The following is a 15,308-nucleotide window of genomic DNA, read 5'->3' as shown; positions in this document are numbered from 1 at the left end:
CTACCTCACTGACCTTTGTGAATATGAAGGTGGCTATTTTCGAATCGGATCTTTATACTCAGAATGCGGGTGCCAGTACAAAGCTATCCGCAGATATGAGAGCATTGGAGAAGTTGCGGGAGGCTTGGAGTCTGGATATGGCTCCTCGTCTATTTAAAACGAAAAGCTCTGTTGGAACTTATGACTCGCACATGAAATCCATTATATTTGAAGAAAGTGTATCATGGACCCGTCAGCTTAGGAATTTCCCTGAGATATTTCTGGCTAAAGATTCTCCATGTCGCCGTGGGCTTGTCCCTCGGGGAAAATTCCTTTTGGCAGCTATGGCAGAAGTTTTCCCAGTACCCGATAAGCCTTTCTGGCACGCCGTGGCCGAGAACGTCTACGGATATCCGTGGTGCTTGCTCGATAACACTTCATTGTGCCATGAATGTTTGAAAGGAGCTTGTACAGCCGGCGTATTAGCCAGCTTTCCAGACTACTTTCATTTTCTGGAAGAATTGCCGCTGATTCTGGATTTTTGTACTCAGAATGTGGAGGAATTCATCACTCATGTTCATCAATGCCATGCTGCAGATGGCCCTGAGCGCAAAGCTATGGATGCCTGGATGATGTGCGTGCAGTCCGTCTATCTTGATGTGCTACACCCTAAATCCAACCAGCTGAGGTTTCCAGACGACGAACTGCGAAGTATCAGATACCGTCTAATCAACTCTGCTGGACGTGCCTTGGCTTTAGACGCTCGCATGGAAGCCCACCCAACAGCTGGCGAAGACAGTATTGTTGACGCTGTCGCGTTCGCCTCAACTGTAATGCACGACATCTGCGACTACCGTCATGATAATACTGCCAATGAGTTCTACAATCTGATAACTATTGTCAGCGGTCACACCAAGGTCCCAAGTGTTGGTATGATTCGCCGTTTTTGCGTTGATGTGTGGGCTTGGGCTCTTGACCTTGGAGAATTGTGGGCTATCCGCCTGGCTGGACGAGAGCTTGCCTGGCAGATATACATGGCACGGTACCAAACTGCTCTTTTATTAGACTGCCTCAGCCCTCCCTCTTCGCCTGAGGCCACTGCTATTGATCTATACGGCGACCAGGTGCTGAACGGGCTGAACCCGTTACCTCAGTTTGAGGAGCCACGAAACTACGATCTCCGCTCTCGTTGTCAGAACAAGGAGAATTATGATCGTCTGCTTCAAGAGTGTTTGATCCATTTCAACTCCTGCGATGGCTGTCGCCGATATGATACGGCTAGCTGGACGGAGCGCGTCCCGCTCATTGGTGCTGCTTATCAGAAGAAGTATGAAAACTGTAACTGCTTAAACACTATCAGCAATTATATGATCCTCAAATCTCCGGACCGGCTTTGGTGGCTTGCAGAACCCACTGCTGAATACAGCGGCCCCAAAAGCGACTGGTCGTCTCTGCTCTGCTGAGCATGCGGAAGTACTTGACGATAAACATGTTGGTAAAGCATTCAGAAGGCAAGGAATATCATCAAAATGTCGTCTGAATCAGATTGAATGGCCATGGATGATACTAGATAGGACGACGTTGTGATGCTTTCTGTTCCTGTTCGTGTCTGTCCAACATATTCTCGGTTATAGAGCGATAAATACAGATATATAGCCGGCAACAATCCTACTTGCTGTATAGGTATTCCTGTTGGTATGCTTTGGTGCCTTCGGCATTGCTCAGATAGATGAGCACGGATGGTAAACTGTAGCTCAAACCGTAATGACGTCACTTCCCGAGTGGTCCCTGGGAATAGTCGCCTGAAGTTCCAGGCGCAATATTGTCACCAGCCACAGCAAAGCCACAGCCCTGGTGTGGCTGGGATTTTTTCCACCTTGAGTCAAACGTATTTATGCTCGGCAGACGACATTTTATCAACACAACAACGAGGGTCTTTATTCTGGTTATCTGATGCAAATTAATCCTGCTGGAAGCTGTGCTTTGAGATTTTTCAGCCGCAATATTCCCTTGGGTGTGAGGTCGACAGGGATAAATAACCCCGTTCTGTTAGGTCTGTTTCGTGTCCAATTATAAGCCGATTAGCCAGCACAGCTATGATAAGTCTGACTGGTCTTGGAAAACCTTGAACTGACTCATGTCGTAGATTTTAATAAGGTTCGCAGCTGGGCTGGTTTGTCTTCTGTAAATCTCATATCTGCTGGAAATCCCAGAACAATCTCCACAGCCGGAAGACAACAGACTACGTTCAATATGGCCGAATCTAAACCTCTCCGATATGTTGATGTATGTAGTCACTTATTGACAGCCTCACCATTGAAAGGCTAATGCATATCATAACTAACTACAAAATACTAGATTGGTATCAACTTGAGTGATCCTGTTTTCCGCGGTGAATATCATGGAAAGCAGGCCCATGAAGATGATCTCGAAGACGTTATCCAGCGTGCTCGGGATGTAGGTTGCTCAAAGTTCATGGTTACCGGCTCAGATCTTGTAGAATCGAAACACGCTGTTCATATCGCCAGCAAATACCGTAAGTTTCGAACTTGCCAGGCCGTTCCCTTTTCTTATTAACAACCGGATTATGCAGCTGGCTTCTGTTATGCAACAGTTGGTGTGCATCCATGTCAAGCAAAGCTATTCGACGAATTCCCAGGCGGTCCATCAAAAATGTTGGAGGAGCTCCGCGCTCTAGCAATTGAGTCCATGCAGTCTGGGCATGCTGTCGCATTCGGCGAAATTGGTCTTGATTATGATCGACTATTCCTGAGCCCCAAGGAGCCACAGCTCAAATATTTCGAGGCCCAACTAGACCTGGCTGTTGAGATCCAGCTGCCTTTATTCCTCCACTCCAGAGCTGCAAGCGAGGACTTTGAGCGACTCCTTGCTCCAAGGCTTGCCAAGCTTCCCAAGCGAGGACTTGTGCACAGCTTCACGGGGACAATGGATGAGATGAACAGGATGGTAGCGCTGGGCCTTGATGTCGGTGTTAACGGGTGCAGTCTGAAGACAGAGGAGAACTTGGAGGTTGTCAAAGCTATTCCACTCGACCGGCTCCAAATTGAAACTGATGGGCCATGGGTATGTATTTGGCTCTAAGATCTGGTTGGATCAGTAGTGACTAACTCTCCCCTAGTGTGAAATCCGCCCCTCTCATGCATCTGCAAAGCACCTAAACGGTGCACCAGATCTGCCGAAGGCCGTGAAGAAAGAGAAATGGCAGAAGGGGTGTATGGTGAAGGGCCGGAACGAGCCTATTGCCATCGCTCGTGTTGCTCATGTGATTGCTAGCGTCAAGGGTATCACAGTGGAGGAAGTGTGCGAAGCGTAAGATGTTGATTCGCCCTGATTCTCGACTTCATGCTAACTCATTTTTCTTTCTAGCGCTTGGAACAACTCTATCAGAATGTTCGGGTTGGGCGAGGAGTCGCCTTGATTTCGGATATTGCTTCAGATAGATGATAAACAATACATGAATACTGTGTGGTACGCAACCACGTCACAACTGTGACTTTTATAGCTGATATGAAGTTCTCCTTCGCCCATCTTGTTATCTGCCTTGTTCTAAGTGTCAGCCATATTGAATTTGTAGAGGTAAAGGGTTCAAGAACCCGAACGTAACTTCTGTAGACAGCACGGTGACTTATAATGCTCATCCCCTTAATGGGACGGGGGATGGGGGAGCGATTGCGGGATGTAGCGCTCCATCCAAGAGGACACCGGCACATTCTTTGTCTTTATTCTTCACTCGCCCCAAACTCTGGCGCAGAACGTCCCCCTTCCAGCCACGGCACCCTAAGCCACCTGCCGTCAGCGGGTTTTGTTTGGAAGCTTAGAAGTTTCCCCTCTTACAGCCACGACATTGTTTGTCTGATGCCTTGTTTTTGGAGTTTTAACTAGCTATAAAAGCAGCCTCGTTTCTCAGAGAGTCAGAATCCTTCTTTCCTCCCCCATTCGTTTGAAATTACCACATGCAGAAGGCCAACTTGCATATCATAATGATAGAATTATATAACATACTGTGATTAGGAAGGTCGTTTGCTGGACAGCAACCTCACGGAGAACTGGAAATCTCATGTACTTGTCATTGTTTTATGAATTCCCTTTTCTCACCTATTATTCCTGTTTCTGCCGCACTGTTAGGATCGACTTTCGCACAAGAGAAAAGTACTTGCGAGAGTATAAATAGCATCACGGCAAAGCTGATCGACATCGAAGACCACCCAATACTTATCCATTGCAACCAGGAAAAGGTACATATGGAGGTTTCCCTATTCTCAACAACGCGTCTGTTAAAGGTATCTACTAAACACTCGAATAGCACCGCACTGGATGTGTTGGCTGCCTTCGGATGCTCCAACAACTTGGGAGAGGTCGTGCCAGGGATTTACAGATCGGCAATTCCAAACGTCGACCTTTACCAATCCCATCTCCAGGACATAAAAACTACCATGTACGCAGACTGTTCTTCCAACTGTCTAATGTCCTTCGGCCAACAGAAGCATGTAGTAAATTGGTCGACACTCCGTACCAAACGGCTGAGGAAGAATTCATCAAGGCAAATGAAATCAATGTCCATGCATTTGTTCTACAGCCCAACAAGGATACAAATGCAGTAGGCACATCTAGCGAGGAGGTCAATTTGATTATGACGAAACTACTTGATAAGAAAAATCACCCTGTCCTGATCTATTGCAACCAGGGAAAGGTATTTTTACCTATTTCCAAGAACACATGTACATTGGGGCATTTACTAATTACTCAAATAGTATCGTCCCGGGTTCCTTGTCGGTTGCTTCAGGCGAATACAGGGGTGGAAACTCGAGGATATTCTGGCGGAATACAGGTAATATGGTGGCCTAAAGGCTCGAGCTCTTGGTGAAAGTTTAGAGCTATACCAGCCAGGTTCAATCCGCCAGATCGCCCAAGTTTCCAAGGTTATCATGCGGAGATTTCGGTTTATAACAATTTGGTGATAGTTTTCAACATATGGAGGACTTCTGATTTGAGGATCGACCTGGTTTGGCTTTCAATAGAGTCTGTGTTATGTATATGGTTCATTTCAATAATCTTGTAACCAAGTCAGCCTGACTTCGAAAATTGAAGCCAATTGGTATGATGGGCATGAATAAACTACTAGTATTCCTCGAGTCTCTTGGAAATTACCTAAGTATTCCTAAAGCCACCTGCTAGAAGAATGATTGAGGGCGCCTGTCGTGGTTATCCGATTACGACGCCCATAGATGGCGGATAGACATCTTAACGTACCCATTCATTGTTGGTATAAAATGTAGTATTTACTGTGATAACAAATTATACTTCTATGTATAATCTAAGTAAAGATTACTATATATCATAGCAAAAGTGTCACGTAAAAAAAGTCTAAAGGTCGTCAGCCATTATAATGTCTGTATCGTATGCCTCCTCATCTTCTCGAGGATGATGATCTGTCACATAATCTCCCGAATAATCCACCAAGTCGCTATGATTTGAGAGAAGCATGATATCGTGATCACCATACGAAGTCTGAGAAGACCCAATTGTTGAGGTCAACGTATCAAGGGATGTTTGGGTTGATCCCCCGATATCTGTGAAGCTTGTCTCGCTGACATTGTCCAAAAGCTGATCCTCGGATTCGTTATTTAGAAGAGGCACGTCACATTCTTCGTCCTCGACGTGATTTTGTACCAGAAAGGAGTACTGCAACCCCGAGTTTCCGTTCTCGGGTTGTAGCTGATCCGTATACATGGGATGCACGGCCTCTGCTGACCTAGCCAGCCCTTTCGCTGGACGATTTGTAGAGAGCATCGAAGCTCGTCTTTTGGTCGGCTTTAGCTTGGGCACAGTTTTCTGGGAAATCCGCCAAAGTGATGAGAGGAGTGCAGCCCTGCAACTTAAAACTTGAGGTCGCACCGTTAGATCATCCTTGTGGTGGGAGCGATTGAGCTCCAAAAAATCCGCTAATTTGGTTTTGGTGGAGGGATCTTTCTTTCCTGCCAGCATAGACGATATGGCTTTCGTAATTATTGGTATTGTGACTCCACGCTGGTTTATCTCCTTGGTCAAATTAGTCGTTTATTTCCATGACTGAGACTGGAAAAACCTACATGCCGATATCCAGGATCAAACACCGCGGGATAGAGATCTGCTAAACTCTTGATCGTGCCATGTTGTGGGACACGAATTGTGGGATCTTTGATAGAGTTGGAAATAATCAGTCTTCGAATTCCAAGGTCGAACAGCCGGAAGAGTTCGTCGCATGACGAGTTTGATTGATATTCAGATATGCAACAAGACTGTGATTCAAGAGCTTCAGAAAACCCCTCGGAAGGCACTGCTTGCAGGATTGCGACGCCTGTCCCAGTCTCTAGCAGTTGAGGATGGGGGACAGCAGATGGCTCTTGTTCAAGAAGACCAACCTCCAATCTAGAATAGTCCTGTGCTTGTGGTATATTATTGTCGGGAAAGTTATACTCCAGCCAAACGTCGATTGAAGCTAAGGTGGCTACCGGTACACCGGTGGGCGGACATGCGTCTGGGGGATTGGTCATTGAATACGGCAAAGTCCGACCTGTTGTGTGGTTCCGCGTTTGACACCCTCTATGCAGACCAAGTTTGAGGCAATGGAAACCCGAAATGTCAACGCAAGATTCACGTCCTCCCGTCTTGAGCTCGGCTAAGAGTCCGACAGCTGACCAGATCTGGAACAAGGAATGGTCAGTTTTTAATTTCGGAAATCTTGCCTCACACACACCTCCATATTACAGAGTTTGCCTCTCAACTGTGATACGAATGCCGCTACTTCATTTCGATCCCAATTGCCCCCAATGAACAAGCGCAACTCCAGCTCTGGAGCCTCCATTATCCATGCATCTTCAAGATTTGGCAAGTTTGAGACGTCAATTGGTGCTTGGGGAGCTTCATTTCTTGGTGGTTGGCTGAAATGAGCCAATGCGGTCACACGAAGCTGTAACTTTGAATCTCGGATTTGGAGAGTGGATCGACCCAAGTCGAGCTTTTGTGTCATTGTAGAAGAAGCTCAGCACCAATGCATTATGTATTTTTGGAGAGCTGTGGCAGTCATTCAAAGGAGCAAATTGGGGATTGGTGGTGTTGAACCGGGAAATGAATGGTGGACTGGGTGTGGCTAGACCTTACAGTACACGGACAGTGCACATGACTTTCAAGTTCTCTGGCCTGACAGTGCTTGCACCCAATTCTCAAGTTTCAGTCTAATTTTACTGCTGATATTATCTTGAGATTTCTATTTGTAGCATACGCTCAATTTAAAGAGCTTTGCTTGAAATGGAGATTGTTCCTGAACTCCAAAACCAGAGCCTACATAAAAGCCCTGGCGCTACCGTGAACATTTTATCAGAAACTGTAAGCTAAATATAGTTTTATAGAGTATATCATACCCTTTACTGGTAAGTATTCTGGATTTTATGTCGCTCTACTTTATTGAGATGTGTTCGATAGCTTCTACGTACCCAGCGGTATAGACGCTAGAGGTCAAACCCCCATTACTGGAAAGTACGAATCCGAATATCTCCATATCTCTAGGGGCTATAAGTGTCAAGAATGAGGTTTTTGATCCATTCAAATAAGAATATCATCATGGATAGCGCGAATAACATTCATCATCTAGCCTCCCGAACCGAACAACTACTCGCTCTCAGTGATCCGATCTAAGGCAGCCTGTGAACCTGACGCAAAGTCATCCAACCTAACCTCCAGACGGCCAATGGTCGGCACGCTCGAAGTAGCCAAGTCCTCTGAAAAGGCTCCAATTGATATTCACTGTCGTTTTGCCGGGGGTTCATCATCAAGTATAGATTTGCAATTGATAGTACTGGGTTCCTCTAGGAACAACACAGCCGATGGGAGTCGCTTTGAGGGACTATCCTTTCGTGACAAGTGGACTTGATAACCTCTGTTAATAGTCGGTCATAAGCAGCCTTGCCATGTCTTTTTGATAGTCTTTTTAGAAGTTTTCTATAAATACTTTTTATTAGTGACGTAGATAGACAGCAGAAATATGCCAGAAATGGTGTAAACAGTGCAGACTTTTCTATGTATAACTCTACAACATACGGAGTACTAGGACTAGGACGATGACATGGATGCAGAGTGGAGTACCTAGCTGTGGACATCCACGTGGCAACCCGTTGTTATCTCTTATCGTACTAGAGAAGTCCTTATCGATAAGATATCACGTGTCACCACCATCCAGGTGGCCTGAAAGTAACCGTTACACTTCTAACTATTCACGGTCAGCGATGCCAGGGGATGAGCTCTCAGAGGATCACCTGTGTGCCCATAATGGCCAGGATGAATATGAAGCTCAAGCACTGTTGCTCACCTCAACTGAGGAGCAGGATTTAGCCTTCCACCCTGAACCTCTCCCGTCGCCGATCCCCTCACAGCACGCGACAAATGGCAAACGCCACTCCTCAATCTCCCAACCTACGGCTGATGGACAGCGCCGCACACCCCGTACCATGAATCGAGTTCGATTTGACATAGAGGAGGAACCCGAAGATCCAAATCGCATTTCCATTGAGCGTGCTTCCAGCCCCGACGACACACTATGGCTGGAGGATGAAGACTATGAACTTGACAATCAGGCGCCAGGAATGCATCATAGTGGGCAATCAATTCCTCTTCTCACAAATATTGAAGCGCCTAGTGTGACACTTGCGACATCGGACGATTTCTTTCCCGAAGAGCATCTCGAAGATGCGCGGCCGCGGAGTGGTATGAAAATGGCGTTCATGAACATGGCCAACAGCATTATCGGGGCGGGAATCATTGGGCAACCTTACGCGCTTCGTCAGGCAGGCATGACAATAGGCATCTTGCTGCTGACTGCCTTGACCATCACGGTGGATTGGACCATTCGATTGATTGTGATTAACTCCAAATTGAGTGGGGCGGATTCGTTCCAGGCGACTATGCAGTATTGTTTCGGGAAAAGTGGACTCATCGCGATCTCTATTGCGCAGTGGGCATTTGCATTCGGTGGCATGGTCGCATTCTGTATTATTGTTGGTGATACTATTCCCCACGTTCTAGGTGCTTTGTTTCCGTCTCTTAGGGATATGTCCTTCCTATGGCTCCTCACAGATCGCCGGGCCGTTATTGTTATCTTTGTTCTAGTTGTTTCATATCCATTGTCTTTGTATAGAGACATTGCCAAGGTCAGATCTTCCCTTCCTTACTCCTTATCAAAGACTAACGGCCAGATAGCTAGCGAAAGCATCTGCCTTAGCATTGGTTAGCATGATAATCATTGTCCTCACGGTAATAACCCAAGGCTTTCGGGTTCCGCCTGAATCGCGGGGAGAAATCAAAAGTCACCTCATATTCAACACTGGCTTTTTTCAAGCCGTCGGGGTTATTTCTTTTGGTGGGTTTTAAGCTGTCCCTGTCAATCGTCGGAAAATCTGCTAACAATTTTCTAGCTTTTGTTTGTCGTATGTTCCTTCTTATCCTACTAATATGGCAATCGCTAATTCTCATAGATCACAACAGTCTTCTGATCTACGGCTCATTGAAAAAGCCAACACTTGACCGTTTCACTCGAGTCACCCATTACTCGACAGGAATCTCGCTGGCGATGTGCCTAGCAATGGGTATCGCAGGGTTCTTATCTTTCGGGTCTAAAACCCAGGGAAACGTTCTGAACAACTTCCGATCAGACAATATCGTTGTCAACATCGCACGATTGTATAACCTTCCCATTGATCTTCATATTTATTTTCTTGACTGACTCCCGACTAGTTGCTTTGGCCTGAACATGTTGACCACACTACCACTGGAGTCCTTCGTCTGTCGTTCCGTCATGATAACCTACTACTTCCCCGACGAACCGCACAACCCCGTTCGGCACGTCATCTTCACAACGGCATTGGTCGTGACTGCAATGGTGTTGTCCTTGATAACATGTGATCTGGGAAGTGTTTTTGAGCTTATTGGCGCGACCAGTGCTGCTGCTCTAGCCTATATATTCCCTCCTCTCTGTTACATCAAGCTGAGCAGTGGTACACGGCGAGAGAAGATCCCGGCGTATCTATGCATTTGCTTCGGGGTGGTTGTGATGGGTGTCAGTGTAGTGCAGGCGGTCCTGAAGATCATTCGAAGTAAGTTTGCAATTGAGCCAAGCTAAATTGTTGCTTCATCGCAACCTCACCACAGATACTAATATTGAACTTTGTCTTTGCAGATGATGGCGAGGCTCATAGTTGCAGTGCACCTTAGGAGGAATTGTTCGAGGACTTTCCACAGGTGGCGCTACTTACATATGTAAGTATCCAGAAGTCAGTAGGCCCAAGAAGTTTCTTTGGAGCTGTGTTTCTATGGACAGTCGTATTCACTGTGTGTATCCACTGTAAACAAATAGCTTTTGTGTATCATATGCTACAATACTCCTATTCAAAAATCGCTACCGTTGCTTATGTGGTAATGAATTGTGATATCTCATGGTAGGTAATAGGTACTTGGATAGCTACAGTGTGTGTAGATTGGAGGGTACACACATATACCTATATAGGTATGTACTTCCACTCTCAAGCCAGAGCAACTAGGCTCGTGAGCCATTGCAAGTTTAGCTTCGCAATCCGTCGGTCTAGCTTCTCATCTTCTACAATTCCGCTCCCTCATCCCAAAGTTCAACGATAATTATCAATGGCTCTATGACTATATCTATAGGTCTTCTCCATCAGGCACTTCCACCAACTCCAAAACGGGTCTCATGTGGATATGCCACCAGGTCATAAATCTTTAACGGAAGGTACGATCGAGGACCTCCAAGTCTATTCCAAGTCGTTCGTGCTTACCCAAATTAGCACTTGCAATTGTTTGTGCACTCACAGACACGTCGTGCCTTTGACCCCAGCAAACTCCGTTCTTTTATTTATTTACTCTTTTCCCATCTCTCTTTCACCCTTTCTCTCCTTCACCCACGGCTCTCACACTTTTGTTTCAATTTCACACACAACTCTGTTGAGTGCCACATCATTCGTTTATCCCCCTATTATCGTCTCTCGGAGACCTTGAGCTTTATTCAAAGGGTCAGTACCTAAAAAGTCACTTCAACCTTGAAATACAATTCCATCCCCTCTTACCCATTCATTACTTACCCTTAAAGCACAATCCAGCTAATTTTACCGTTATAGGCTCTTCACTCGCCGCCGGAAGTGCACCGGCAAGATGGCTGAATCCGCGGAGCAACTCCGCAGGATGCAGATCCTTCAAATGGTGAGAATTTGTCTCTCACTTCTTCTCTGACATTTCTAACAGGTGGCGTCAACAGGCGGATCTAGGAACTGCTCGGCGTGAAAAGATTTCCACTGCTGAGTTCAACAATAAGCCTCGCATACAAGTTGCTGATATTGAATCAAAGCGATATCTCGACCAAAGAGATGAAGCTCAATTGAAAAAATGGGCTAGTAAGTGATGCAATGGAAACTCTTCTGGGCCTCTCTAACTTTGTATCAACTTCTCTCACAGATTTGCACGCTGATATCGGAGATACACGTGGGATGGAAGAACTTGATGACATAAATTGCGGTCAGTCTCACCGAGCGAATTTGCATGCCATGTTGCATCCCAATGGTAGCCACCCGCGCACTTATGCAAATCATCCTTATCCTCTTCCATCTGCAGGTCGTGGCGACGGTGTCATGGGAAAGAGAGGACGAGGTGGCTTTGGTCCCCCTGCATCTACAGGAGCTGCTGCTCTCCCTCCTGCCCCTGCAAGGTAAGATGTCAACATACTCTGCCATTTAGGGCATTCCAACTGACAGAAGAGAATTATAGATCCTCCCACCATGCAACCGTTTCTCACCGGGGACGCCCAGGACCCCGTGGTCGCTCAACTACGATGTCGGCCAGCATTCATTTGGACCCTGCGCTGAATTGCAATAATGACGATAGCGATGCTCGTGACCGAGGAAGGGGACGCGGACGAGGTAAAGGCAAGGGTAGGGGTAACGCCCAAGAACAGGTTCACAGTAAGCTTTGATGGCGGGTACAGAAGGAGAATCCAGCTGACCACTTTCTTAGTCCCATCCGCCCCTAGCAGGGCCCAGCGGCCACCTCCAGCGTGCGTATTGATGAGACTTCCTTTAGTGAAATTCCTATGCTAACCTCTTGATCAGTGTCAACTTTGCCGCTCGAATCTCTGAACCTGGGGACTTCATGTCCGTAGTTCAATCCCGCCGAGCAACCGAAACGTACAAAACGCCCATCGAAATGTCACTCAACGAGCCAAAAGCCGAAGTGCCCATGAGTGGCACACCTAAGAAAACAAGTACCACGGCTCTTGCACCTTCAAAGCCACCGGTTCATGCTGTTCCTGTTGAGAAGACCGCAGCATTGCAGCCCACCAAGACCCAGGCTAGTCCAGCGAAGATTTCTCGACCACATATTGGACCCTATCTAGTGGAGACACCCTCGCCATCGCCTCGTGTTGTTTCTATTGATAAGACAGCATCTTTCAAATCTAAGAAACCCCAGCCTAATACATCCAAACCCACAGAGCCACATAAGAAATCCCCTCTAGTGGCCTCAATCGCTGCAGATGAGATTCAATGGAAGGTTTCGCCTGGTGAACAGCCCCGAAAGAAGGGTGCGGCTCCTTCGCGCAAGAGTAAACTCTCGTCTGAGCAGCCCATCATCCCCCTCGCCGAGGTCAAGAGGACACCTGTTACCAACGCGACTCAACCCAAAGATAGCAAGCGGAATGTTACCCCTGTTAGCCAGAAGACAAAAACGAAGCAGAAAGATCAGTCTCAAGATCTGCTCAGCGAGAATGACCCACCGATCGCAGCCACACAGGTTCTTCGCCCTTTGAGGGCAGTGGCCATACAGAGTCCAGGTACTGCGGAATTGGAAGGTCTCCAGTTTGCCGATAACACGAGTCATTTAATCCCAGCCAAAAGCATCGACGAAGTTATTTGTCCGAAAACAACGGACGATGTCATCCTAGAAACCCACTCTGGCCGCAATGATCAGAGTCAAGAAGTTATCAATGGTCAGCAAATTATTGAAGAACTTCGGGATATGCGCGAATACATCCGTTCGCACCACAGCTTGTCTGCTCGCGATATCGGACGCATACTTGAAGCTAAATTGCACCAGTTGATGCCTACCATATCTTCACCAGCCGCAGAATCTGCAGCCTCAGAGACCGAGGATCAGCTGGATGATCTGCGTGCACCCATCGAATCTCTTTCGGCGTCGCATCAACAAGCTAACGCTGTTGAAGTTTCTTCGGATGCCCGGCGTGACCTTACCCCCTTCGAGGGTCACCGGTCGCCGGCGCCGCATCCACAAACTAACGCTGTTGAGATTTCTTCGGATGCCCGGCGTGACCTTACGCCTTTCGAGGGTCACCGGTCGCCGCCTCCCCCTTCCTCCAGTTCGAATTCGCCTCCTTCTGCTGACAAACGTGCGCACAAGGTATATGTGCCCGGCCTCTCGCCGACCAGAAGTGACAGTCCAGACATTATCTCCCAGCTCGAATCCCTCGAGGTTTCAAACAAACTTGCCCCGCCGCTGCAACCACAGCGCGCAATTCCGACCCCTGTCACTCGTCCTCTGGAGATTTCCAAGAGGGCCGCTAAGTCCAATGCGTCCGTTCAGGTTACTCCCGCTGTGGTTACTCCCGCTGTGGGATCGCGTCCAAAACAGGTGGCAAGAAAGCCAATGACTCTTGATGATTCTATCTTTGCACGACTTACCAGCCCTGCCACTTCGACCTCCAAGGCTACTGAGCCCAATGCGCAATCCCAGATCACGACTCGGGGTTTGAGTGCAAACCATCCGAACATTCCCAGCCGACAAGGTGAAAAAGTCCAATCAAGCGGCGTTCGCACAATCGGCCCCGCGCCGTATAAACCCCGCGTAATTGGTCCTGCTCCCTCAGTTTATGAGCCCACGACATTTCGCGACCTGCCAGAGGCTCAGGTTCGTATTCTCTCCGCCCATCAGGCAACCATGGATGCTCGCACCGAAAACCGCCCCTTTATGAATGTTGCAACCCATGGCCAATCCAGTGGCCCAGCTTCCGAGCAGCCTGTGGGTCGACTGTCTTCAATGCCAGACCCGGCAACCTTCATGGAGCCCAAAGTGAAGACTGCTGCTTCCATCCCTACTAGCCGTCCTCGGCGCCAGTAAATGGCATCCAATCTACAAAAATGTGTGTCTCAGTGGGCTTGCTCTCCTACTGGCCTTAGACAGCTCTAATTGTCTATGATTTCGATATCGATGTTCTTTTGATCTCCTCTATGGCCCAGTTGAGCTTTGAGACCGTTTGCCTTTTCTAGCTGAATGGTGTCCCTGTTTTCAGTTGTTCAAATGTGGAAGAGCAAACGGTCAATGATCGTTTAACAGGCTATTGTATGATTAATCAAATAATCAAGTTCACCAATTTTTCTGCCTCCTACTTCAATGTAAATGTAGGTAGTTCATCCCACAGCGCTGAGGGAAACAAACCCTAAACACAGACACGTAGCCAGGGGCAAGGCGACTTAATCTCGATCTCCTCAATGGCCTAGGATTTCAGCGGAAACATATAAGCCTGTGAACTAGAACTAATATAAGCTGCAGTTACCTTCCCAGGAAGATGCAGCTCGTGTCTAGCCATCTGTTTCCTCAGCGATGCAATGCAGGCTACCTTGGTAGTATCTCACACCATGAAATAAGGATATGGTGTGATCGGGGGCTAAAATTTATATAGTTAATAAGTATGGAATATTTGATATAAAATCGAATAGCCGTTTAGCATCGGCAATGTCCGTGTCAACTGTGGGCATAAGATACCCCGCGCTAGCATTGTTGACTAAGATATCGAGGCTGAGAAGCTCGTCACGGCGTTCTTGATAGACTCGCTGGATAACACATCCGAACGTAGAGTTTCGATGCCGGCGGATGTAATCTGGCCTAGTTTAAAGGAGTTGCGGGCTGTGGCGTAGACCTTTAGACCGGCTGTATGGAAGGCGAGGGCGAGGGATGCTCCAAGGCCGCCATCAGAACAGTCTGTAATCAAGACAGTGCGAGCCATTTTGATTCGGTTGGGGCTCTATAAGCGTATATTTCAAAAATCTAAGGAATGGGTTAAGTGCTTATATATATACACGTATCTACAGTCTAATTGCGATTTATCTAATGACCATAATATCATTGGAAGGAGTAATGATACATCGCGACATTCTCCCGGCTCCGACTTAGGGCTGATCGACAGGGCCATTACCCACTTGATTACCCGTGCCAAGGCCGATCCTGAACTCAATCATGGGGTGTGTGATGAAGTATCTTTTTTA

At 47.3% G+C, this 15,308-nt stretch overlaps 4 protein-coding genes across 4 annotated transcripts; 3 read left to right on the top strand and 1 right to left on the bottom strand.

The window, feature by feature from the left end:
• Window positions 1-23: 23 nt before the first annotated feature.
• Window positions 24-1,442, top strand: PGRI_088100 (uncharacterized protein; the record flags this gene model as incomplete). Its single annotated transcript, XM_040796524.1, has 1 exon — window positions 24-1,442. One exon carries the CDS (start codon window positions 24-26, stop codon window positions 1,440-1,442), a length of 1,419 nt encoding a protein of 472 aa, XP_040651062.1.
• Window positions 1,443-2,232: 790 nt separating this feature from the next.
• Window positions 2,233-3,418, top strand: PGRI_088090 (3'-5'-exodeoxyribonuclease; the record flags this gene model as incomplete). Its single annotated transcript, XM_040796523.1, has 5 exons — window positions 2,233-2,265; window positions 2,338-2,515; window positions 2,594-3,063; window positions 3,119-3,309; window positions 3,367-3,418. The coding sequence occupies 5 exons, from the start codon at window positions 2,233-2,235 to the stop codon at window positions 3,416-3,418; spliced, it is 924 nt and encodes a 307-aa protein (XP_040651061.1).
• Window positions 3,419-5,364: 1,946 nt separating this feature from the next.
• On the bottom strand, window positions 5,365-6,533 carry PGRI_088080 (uncharacterized protein; the record flags this gene model as incomplete). Its single annotated transcript, XM_040796522.1, has 2 exons — window positions 5,365-6,039; window positions 6,090-6,533. The coding sequence occupies 2 exons, from the start codon at window positions 6,531-6,533 to the stop codon at window positions 5,365-5,367; spliced, it is 1,119 nt and encodes a 372-aa protein (XP_040651060.1).
• A 1,728-nt stretch (window positions 6,534-8,261) lies between these two features.
• On the top strand, window positions 8,262-14,163 carry PGRI_088070 (putative amino acid transporter; the record flags this gene model as incomplete). The annotated part of the gene is made up of 14 exons (XM_040796521.1): window positions 8,262-9,182; window positions 9,232-9,391; window positions 9,447-9,458; window positions 9,507-9,711; window positions 9,766-10,124; window positions 10,505-10,512; window positions 10,693-10,808; window positions 11,160-11,241; window positions 11,297-11,432; window positions 11,494-11,553; window positions 11,603-11,743; window positions 11,920-11,996; window positions 12,049-12,092; window positions 12,144-14,163. The coding sequence occupies 14 exons, from the start codon at window positions 8,262-8,264 to the stop codon at window positions 14,161-14,163; spliced, it is 4,341 nt and encodes a 1,446-aa protein (XP_040651059.1).
• Between the last annotated feature and the right edge of the window lie 1,145 nt (window positions 14,164-15,308).

This window comes from Penicillium griseofulvum, assembly GCF_001561935.1.
Source record: "Penicillium griseofulvum strain PG3 chromosome Unknown contig_11, whole genome shotgun sequence".
Taxonomy (NCBI): Eukaryota; Fungi; Ascomycota; class Eurotiomycetes; order Eurotiales; family Aspergillaceae; genus Penicillium; species Penicillium griseofulvum.
The sequence above is the reverse complement of the archived record's forward strand: the minus strand, read 5'-3'. Positions and strand labels throughout refer to the sequence as shown.